The sequence below is a fragment of the Garra rufa genome, chromosome 23 (genome assembly GCF_049309525.1).
Source record: "Garra rufa chromosome 23, GarRuf1.0, whole genome shotgun sequence".
Classification (NCBI taxonomy): Eukaryota; Metazoa; Chordata; class Actinopteri; order Cypriniformes; family Cyprinidae; genus Garra; species Garra rufa.
Genome location: NC_133383.1, coordinates 511,278 through 521,225, shown reverse-complemented (window position 1 = coordinate 521,225; position 9,948 = coordinate 511,278). Strand labels below are relative to the sequence as shown.

Below are 9,948 nucleotides of genomic sequence, written 5' to 3'. Positions count from 1 at the left end.
TATAAAGAGTATTAGTTTGTTTAATATCTGCTTACATTTTATTTTGATGGTCTCCAAGCAGTGTCTTTGAGACAATATTATAGTTTCGTTGTGGTTTTTATTATTTTGATTTCATGCTCATTTTAGTAAGTTTCAGTAATTTTGTTGTGTGGTTTTGTCATTTCTGTTCGTTTTAGTGATAACACTTTACAACAAGGTTAATTAGTTAACATTAACTATGTAAGTAACTTAATACATTTTTAAAAAGCTGTAGAAGTATTGTTCATTCTTAGTTTGTTAATTTTAGCATTTACTAATGCATTATGAAAATCGCAAGTTGTGTTTCAAACAATGAACTGTAATGAATGTATTGATCCTTGTTCTTTTATGTTATGTTATGTTAAAAAAAATTCTTTAAATACGATTATGTAGTTTTTTGTTCATTTTTATTTCAGTAGTTATTTATTTATTTAGTAGATCAAGTTAAACTAAATGAAAATAGGAAATGTTGCATTGGAAACTAAAAAAGTTTCTTTAAATGTCTATATGTCTTTCTTCCATTTTTATTATAGTTGTATTTATGTATTTATTTATAGTACATCAAGTTAAACTAAATGAAAATAAGAAATAATGAGAAATGTTGCCTTTGAAACTAAACAAAAATAACTTTCTTTAAACGTCTATATAGTTTTCTTTCATTTTTATTTTAGTTGTAGTTTTCATTTATTTATAGTACATCAAGTAAAACTAAATGAAAATTAGAAATGTTGCATTGGAAACTAAAATAAAATAGATATTTTTTAACTTCTGTATAGTTTTCTTTCATTTTTATTTTACTTGTAGTTCTTTATTTATTTATTTTTTTCAGTTGCAGTTATTTATAGTACAAGTTAAACTAAATGAAAGTGAGAAATGTTGCATTAGAAACTAAAATAAAATAAGTTCCTTTTTTATTTTTTCATTTATTTATAGTACATCAAGTTAAAGTAAATAAAAATTAGATATGTCGCATTGGAAACAAAAAAGTCTATAATGTCTATATTGTTTTTTTTTTATTTCATATGTAGTTATTATTTAATTTTTTTATTTATAGTACATCAAGTTAAACTAAAAGAAAATGAGAAGTGTTGCATTGGAAACTAAAATAAAATAAGTTTCTTTAAATACATCTATAGTTTTCTTTTTGATTTTTATTTCAATTGCAGTTATTTTTAGTACAAGTTAAACTAAATGAAAGTGAGAAATGTTGCATTAGAAACTAAAATAAAATAAGTTCCTTTTAATTTTTTTAGTTGTTTATAGTTTCTTTCATTTTTATTTTAGTTGTAGGTTTTATTTATTCATTTATTTATAGTACATCAAGTTAAACTTAAAGTGAGAAATGTTGGTTGGAAACTAAAAAAAAGGTTTCTTTAAATGTCTATATAGTTTTCTCGTATTTTTATTTCAGTTGTAGTTGTATTTATGTACTTATCTATTTATTTATTTATAGTACATCAAGTTAATTTAAATTAAAATGGGAAATAATGCAAAATGTTGCACTGGAAACTAAACATTTCTTTAAACGTCTAAATAGTTCTTTCATTTTTATTTCAGTTGTAGTTTTTATTTATTTGTTTTATTTATTTATTTATTTAAAGTACATCAAGTTAAACTAAATGAAAATGAGAAATGTTGCACTAGAAACTAAACTAAAATACATTTCTTTAAATGTCTAAATAGTTTTCTTTCATTTTTATTTAAGTTGTATTTTTTAATTATTTATTTATTTATTTATTTATAGTACATCATGTTAAACTAAATGAAAATGAAAAATGTTGCACTGGAAACTAAACTAAAATACATTTCTTTAAATGTCTAAATAGTTTTCTTTCATTTTTATTTAAGTTGTATTTTTTAATTATTTATTTATTTATTTATAGTACATCATGTTAAATGAAAATGAAAAATGTTGCACTGGAAACTAAAATGAAATAAGTTTCTTTAAACGTCTTCATAGTTTTCTTTCATTTTTATTTCAGCTGTATTTATTTATTTATTATTTTTAGTACATCAAGTTAAACCAAAATAAAGAAAACTATAGACATTTTTATTTAATTTCAGTTGTAGTTGCTTATTTTTAGTAGATTAAGTTAAACTAAATAAAAATGAGAAATGTTGCATAGGAAACTAAAATAAACTAAGTTTCTTTAAATGTCTTTATAGTTTTCGTTTCTTTTTATTTCAGTTGTAGTTATTTATTTTTATTATTTATTTCGTTTTAGTACATCAAGTTAAACTAAATGAAAAGTCTATATAGTTTTATTTCATTTTTATATTTCTTGTAGTTATTTATTTTTAGTACATCAAATTAAACTATAAAAATTAGAAATGTTGCATTGGAAACTGAAATAAAATGTTTTTTTTTAAATATATTTTGTATTGTTACATTTCGGATTTAAAGTAACAAAGTTACTTTACAATCAATAGTGGATTATCAAACTAAAGTGTAACTTTATGGAATAATGTGTTTGACTTTAGAAACAGTGAACAGACCACAAATAACATAGACCTTTTATTTAGGAAAATACTTCATAAATAGCTTTACACAGTAGTTCAGTATACAAACAATGGTGTAATAGTTCCTTCATATAGCACTGGCGTGTAGTGGCTGCTCATACATGACGTGTGTGTGTGTGTGTGGCTTTGGTCATGTGTAACTGGAAAGCAGAAGGGGGCGTGGCTGTGAGTCAGACGGACAAGAGGAAGCTGCTGTCAATAACACGTCAACAGCCTCTGAAACAAACCTCTATTAATATCTGCGGTGATGATGCGCGCTTCCCTCAACAGGGATTTCCTGCCTATCTTTATCTGCGCCTGATATAGACACCAGGGTCAAACTTATTTCAGCTCCGGGCTGGAAATAATCTAAAAAAAGAGCCGACTGAACAAACAAACTTCGCCGCCGGTGTGTGTTTGTGCACCAGTCCGACACGAGTCGGCGTCACCGAGCGAGACCGAATTAATAAATCAAGGAGGCGAATGCCATAGGAAACTGAGCTCAACAACAGGAAAGCGACGCTGAGAGACGCTCTGCTGCAGGTGTTCCAGTAAAAACACTTCCTCCGGCCTCGACACTTGTACAATCGCATGTCTCTCGCTTTAGAATTTGACCCCTGCTTGCATTGAGCAATGCACTTCCAAGTGGTACTCCGAAAATCACAAATCACAATCGATAAAGTGCGTGCATCAGAAAGTGTAGTGTTATTGTTCTTACATCTGGCCGGCCGCATGAGCCTGACCAATATATTCTCTGAGTATCGCATGCATTTCTCTTTAAATAGCAAAAGGATGCGAGTGCAAAAGCTGGTGATGAGGATTTCACATTGAACTTGTTCCAGATCACCCACGCATCACATACCGAAACCACTGTCATGCATGCGGCACCACAGTCAGGTGAGAACGCTTCGGTTTCTTTTCCTTCTTTGGCCTGCGGACTCAAGCCTTGATGCCTCTTTTGAATCCGTGTGTTCTGGAGTGACAGAGTTTGAGGGCGACGACAGACACCAGCGTCAGTCCGAGCGCCAGCACCACGATCACGCTGATCCACAGCACCTTCCCGTCCACCGACTCGCAGTGGTCCGGCTGAACGGCGCTCACGCCGATCTCCACGCGCTCTGAGTCTTTGGCGTACCAGCAGGTCGCGGCGGCGATATCCGGCACGGTCAACCTGTCCTGCTGGAGCAATGTGAGGAGGTATGGGTTTTCACAGCAGCTCAACGGGTTTGAGCCGACGTATAAAGTTCTGAGCGTTTTCTGCAGGGCAAAGACCGTGTCCGATGCGAGCGTCACCAAACTGTTGTTCTGGAGGTTCAAGGACTCCACCGAGGATTCTCCGCTCCACAGAGAGTCGCCCGTGAGTCGGTTCACCGACAGATCCAACGACTTCAGCTTGCGGAAAAGGGTGAAGTCGACGGAAAGAGTTTGGAGCTCATTTCCTCTGAGGGAAAGATGGCTGAGAGACGTTTCCAGACCTGAGAGCGAAGACGAGCCCAAGCCAACACCGGGATTCTGGGAGAGATCCAGGATGAGCAGAGGACTGCCTCGGAACGCATCCGGCGGAATCGACACGAGACTGTTCTCAGAGAGGTACAAATAGCTCAGGGTTGGGATAGAAGACAGTCGGATGCAGTTGTACGTCGGACCCTGGAGGGGAGGACAGATGCTGAAGAGGTTCTCCTGAAGATGAAGACTTCGTATGTTGGGGAGCCTTGAGAAAATCCCGGCGTCTAACATGAAAAGAGCATTTCCCTGTAGGTGCAGCGTCTCTAGCACAACCAGCGTGTTTCCTCCAAAGGACAAGTTCTGCAGGTTGTTGTAGCTGATGTCTAACGTCTTCAATGAGTTTAAAGGGCTTCCAGCGTCCACGCTGAAGCTCTCCAAACAGTTATTACTGAGATTCAAGCTCTCCAGAGAAACCATGCTGCTGAAGAACGAGGACGGGATTGTTTTGAACTGGTTGTAGCTCAGGTCCAAGTAGAGCAACTTGGGAAGATCCTGATGTTTCTGATTGACGCAAAGGCAGAGCGGCTTGTCGTGGTCGGTGAATAGATACCCGCTGGCCTTTAGGTTCTCCAGCTCTTCGAGCGGACCGGAGCAGTTCACACTTCTCAAGAGGTTTCTGGACAAGTCCAGGTAGATCAGTTTGTTCCTCTGGGGGAGAACAGGGAAGTACAGGATTTTATTCTCCCTCAGGTCCAAATACATCAGCTCAAACTCCAAATCCAAATCCAGGGTCTGAAAGCTGGTCAAGCTGTTTTTGCTCAAGTTTAGCGTTTTGAGCTGGACGAGGTTGAAATCCGTGATGCATGAGATGGAGTTCACAGACAGATCGAGTTCGGAGAGTCTCGCCAGGGACTCGAAAGCGCCTTCTTCGATTTCTATGATGACGTTGTTGTGCAGGTCGATGTTTGTCAAAGCCTGAGATCTGTTAAAAGTGTCCTTGCTTATTTTAGTGATGCTGTTTCCTTCTAGAGAGAGGTTGGAGAGGAGCGGAGCATCGCTCAAGAAATAGTCACTCATATCAGTGAACAAGCCGTTTCCCGAAAGATCCAGATGCCGTACGGATGTGAGCGGGCCGATGTAGGTTTTCAGAGCCGCGTAAAGGTCCAAAGAGTTTTCCGACAGGTCGAGCAATTCCAAACGGCTCATGTTTTGGAAGAGGCCCGGCTGGATGAACTGGATCTTGTTGGCGTGGAGGTTCAAACGCCGGATGTTGGAGAGGCCCGGAAGCTCCTGTTCTGTAAGGTTCTGCAGGAGGTTCTGAGAGAGGTCGAGGAGGTGGATAGAGGCCGGGAGTCGCTCCGGGACCCGTTTGAGGTTCAAACTGCTGCAGTCGACATCCTGGTGAACCTTAAAACAGACATGGAAGCCTACATTAGCCAACATTGTTTACCACAAGTGATGTCCAAATCGTACTGACGACAACGTCATGACATACAGCTGTTTCCTAGAATATTTCAACACCATGAACCCGGGTTTTAGCATGACGTATGGCTGAAAGCAGCTCTCAGTTTATACTGGCTCTCAATCTTATCTTATTTATGCTCTCTAGATAACGTTTCAGGATTTTCCCTCGCCTCTGGGACTGACCCTCCGTTTCCGCCAGAGTTCAGAGTTCGGAGAGAGGATGGGGACATAATGGAGCGCTCATGTGTTTCATCCTACACACACTTCCTCTGCGCTCATTAGCCCTGTGTTTCACCGATGTCCAATCGCAGGGTCAGGGGAGATTTCCTGCCCTGAGCGCAGTCATCCTGAACTCACTAACCTGGTGTGATCGGCTCATCTTATCAGAGTCTACGGTTTAGTCTAAGACTCGTAATCGCTGGATGCACTGGAAGGATGTTTCTCCCTAATATGGTTCTCTAGACTTGGTTTTTCTCATTGTAACGTTTAAGAGTGACTCTTTACTTAATACTGAAGCTGATTTGATGAGAAACGATTGATGCACTGGAAAAAAATGCTTTTCTTACTTAGATTTTTTGGCTTGTTTCCAGCCAAAAAATCTAAAAATTCTTAAATCAATTCTCTAAACAAGTACAATTATTTTCTTGTTTTCACAAAAGAGTTTTTGCTTAGAACAAGCTGCCAATGGGGTAAGCAAAAAAAATTGTATTTCAAACAGATTATTTTTCATACCCTATTTGCAGATTACTTAGCTTGTTTCTAGCAAAAATGCACTTCAATTTGACTTGTTTTTTTCTGAAAACTGTTTTTACTTGTCTGGAAAATCCTTCTTGATTTAAGAATTTGTAGATATTTTGGCTGGAAACAAGACACAAAATCAGTAAGAAAAGCATTTTTTGCAGGATTTGCAGTGTGCCTTTAAATTACAGACTTATTTTGGCAAACCTGTGCATCTGAAATTCTGAAGGAGACGGATTACTCTGTTTAATGGCCAGTAAAGACCATTTGTGACCTGTCTTGAGAAGCACAGGTATATTGGTAGCAGTGGTCAAAAATACATTTTATAGGTCAAAATGATCCATTTTATGCCAAAAATCATTAGGGTATTAAGTAAAGATAATTTTCTATGAACCTACCATACTGTAAATAAATCAAAGCGTAATTTTCATTCATTTGCATTGCTAAGAACTTCACTTGGATAACTTTAAAAGCGATTTTCTCAGTGTTTGGATACACTGCAAAAAAAAATTTGTCGTTTCCAGCCAAAATATCAAAAAATTCTTAAATCAAGAAGGATTCTCTAGATGAGTAAAAATGATTGTCGTTTTCAGAAAAGAAAGTTAAATCAAGTGCATTTTTGCTAGAAACAAGCTAAATAATCTGCCAATGGGGTATGAAAAACAATCCTGTTTTCTGTTTGAAATAATATTTTTTTGCTCACGCCATTGGCCGATTATTTAGCTTGTTCTAAGCAAAAACTCACTTCATTTTGACTAGTTTTTTCTGAAAACAAGACAATAATTTGTACTTGTCTAGAAAATCCTTCTTGATTTAAGAATTTTTAGATATTTTGGCTGGAAACGACAAAAAATCTAATCTAGAAAAGCATTTTATCTGATTTTCAATCAGCTGTATCTCAGCCAAATATTGTCCTATCCTAACAAACCAGACATCAATGGAAAGCACATATTTCCAGCTTTCAGATGATGGCTTTGTGCTCCAGGGTCACATTTCATGGCCTCCAAAGACCACTTAACTTGAGCAACCAAGGCATGAAGACTAAAATCTGCTGTTGAAATGTTGTTTCTAGTTTGTTCACTCAGAGAATCAAGCTGAACATGAGAGATGCTGTAACTCACCACTTGGCAGGGTGAAGCTTCCGCTGGACGTCTGAACGCCGAGACCTGGTTCACCACGAGCATCAGTATCCAGAGACACGTCCCCATGATGCTGCAGAGACAGAGACAGACGAGTGAATGAAGGAGGATGAATGACAGACGGATGCAGCACATGACATCACAACCGCACGCGTTCACGTCACCGCTTCTGTTTTTAACTGGTATGATGATGGAACACTCGAATCTTTCTCGATGTCAACAGATGTGTCACTGCTGTCTCGACTGCACTGATCTAGTTTCTTTGATATTTGACATGAACAGAAACGCCCACGCATGATGAGCACAGCAGATATACAAAAGGTTAATCTCCATTTCCACATTATGTGTTAAATATATATCAGCGGGTGATGTTTCAGCAGAAGTTAACCCTCTGATCTCCAGCAATTACTCATCATGTGCCAATCACGGCCGCAAGAGCAGAAAAGCAAAACATCCGAAACGCTGCTAGAATGACTTGAGAGTGAGGTGTGTCTCAGGTGTGTCACCTCAGTAGTGTGCTGCTCCTGTGCTGTTCTCTGCTGCTGACAGTCGCATGCTGGTCTCCTCAGCGCCTCATGTGCTCCTCCGTCTCTCGCTCTGCTCAGCTACACATCCTGTGAGAATATCCTGCAAATACGCTCTTGTTTTTTCCTTCTGCGCTCAAGCCTTGTATGGATTGGACAGACCTGACCTCCCTCCCTCTCCCTCCCTCTGTCACTGTGTGTGTGTGTCTCTCTGTTTCTCTTTCTCTCTCTCTCTATCACTGTGTTTGTCTCTCTCTCTCACTCTTTTACTCTGTTTCTCTTTCTCTCTCAATACCTCCAATTCCAGTGTGGTTTATTGACATAGCTTGTAATGAAAAACAATGGTTATATAATAGATAAATAAATCAATTATTCCATTAATACATACATAAATACAAAAACATTTTTTATTGGCACAGCTTGTAATGAAAAATACTGGTTATATAATAGATAAATAAATCAATTATTCAGTTAATACATGCATAAGTACAAAACTTTTTTTTAGAAACAACAAGAAATAAGAAAACGATTATGACATGTCAAATCTTGTGCTCTCTCTCTCTGTTCCTTAAACATGTTTAACACAGTTCCTTGTTAACCTTTACCTGTTGTAAAACAGTAAAGTAGTAGTTAATGATGCACCTTTTTCAAACACTGTTAACTTCCACAATTTTTTATATATTTTCTGTTTCATTTTTATCTTGGATGTTAGTGTTGCCTAAATTAAAGTCACCGTTTGAAGCACGCGTCGGACGCGTCGCGTCATTGTTTGCGTCTCATATGACAGTCAGATCCCGCCGCATCTTCAGGGATTCCCGCGCGTCATTCAGGATTCCCGGCTGGAAAACCTCTTACTTTTCACTCAGGCGCTTTGCTTTTGCTTTTTCTTGCCATGTCAAAGCAGAAAGCACCGTTACGACACGCGAAACCAAAGTGCGTCGCGTCGCGCGCTGTCAGTGCAAACGCGTGTGATCCGCTGTGCGCGGTTTATGGAGTAGATAAACAAAACACTTATGATTCACCATCACGCTGGTGTTTCTAAAAACAAACGCTCTGCTAATTAACATTTCACTCAGATTGCTGGTCTCTATCGTTCACTGTGATGTGAGCGGCGTTTGTCTCCATCTAGCGGATGTTTTATACCGTCGCTGTTTCTGAAATTGTGTGGAAATGTTCACATGAGACACTGCAGGTGAATATGGTAAAAATGAACTAATAGTTATGACCTTACTTACTTAGTTGATTGATTACATTGATAATTGCAAACAATTTTTGTATTACAAGTTTTCTAAAATGTTAGCTTTAAATATGCAAATGAGCATTATTTAATAAAACATGCACTAATTTGGATACATTTCTAGTGCAAACATCTAAACACTGGATGAAGTCAGTTTCAAAATTCTTGTTTAATTTTTTTGACATTCAGACATTTGACATTTTTTGACAAATTTAGGTCTCATTTAGTCATGACATAATTAAAAAAAAAAACTTAGAACAGGCAGAAAACACAATATTTTTACAATTTTGGGGGAAAATAAAATGTTGTATAAAACCAAGCAAATTCTATATGAACAAATCCCTGTGTAAAAACCTTCAGTATATAGACAGGAATACAAATGTAAAGTGTGGTGTGTGTAAGTGCTACTGAAGTGGAGATTTATGGCTCAGTGTAGGAGAAAAACTCTTGGCCTTTAAACACATTGTAATTGAAATCTATTGACACAAATAGATAAAGTGCTGTAAAAGAAAGACTTAACAGTGTCTTTTAGGTGTTTTCTTTCCACTAGTCTGAAAAAACACTTTATGAAACACCAAAAAGCCCAAAATCTCAAACTTGACAGGAGCATGAAAAAACAGTGTTTTTGCCTGCAGTGTCTTTCCTAAAGTAATATGCTGAAAATAAATGTAGGATTAAAATATATTTTGTTTTGTTTCATTATTACAGTGTGTACGTTTTTTGTTATTTACATCAAAAGAAAGGAAGTGAAATGTTACAATGTGCCCTGTCGGTGGATACATTGTGACATCTGAGGGGTACGTTGTAACACAACAGTTGATTATTTGTGGGTTATTGTGATGTTTTTATCAGCTGTTTCCTTCTGACGGCACCCATTCACTCC

At 37.1% G+C, this 9,948-nt stretch overlaps 1 protein-coding gene across 1 annotated transcript; it reads right to left on the bottom strand.

Moving 5' to 3' along the window:
* Nucleotides 1-2,520: 2,520 nt before the first annotated feature.
* lrrc32 (leucine rich repeat containing 32) lies at nucleotides 2,521-7,986 on the bottom strand. Its single transcript, XM_073829621.1, has 3 exons — nucleotides 7,811-7,986; nucleotides 7,287-7,377; nucleotides 2,521-5,370 (listed from the first exon to the last, which is right to left on the bottom strand). The coding sequence occupies exons 2-3, from the start codon at nucleotides 7,371-7,373 to the stop codon at nucleotides 3,457-3,459; spliced, it is 2,001 nt and encodes a 666-aa protein (XP_073685722.1). The 5' UTR covers nucleotides 7,374-7,377; nucleotides 7,811-7,986; the 3' UTR covers nucleotides 2,521-3,456.
* Between the last annotated feature and the right edge of the window lie 1,962 nt (nucleotides 7,987-9,948).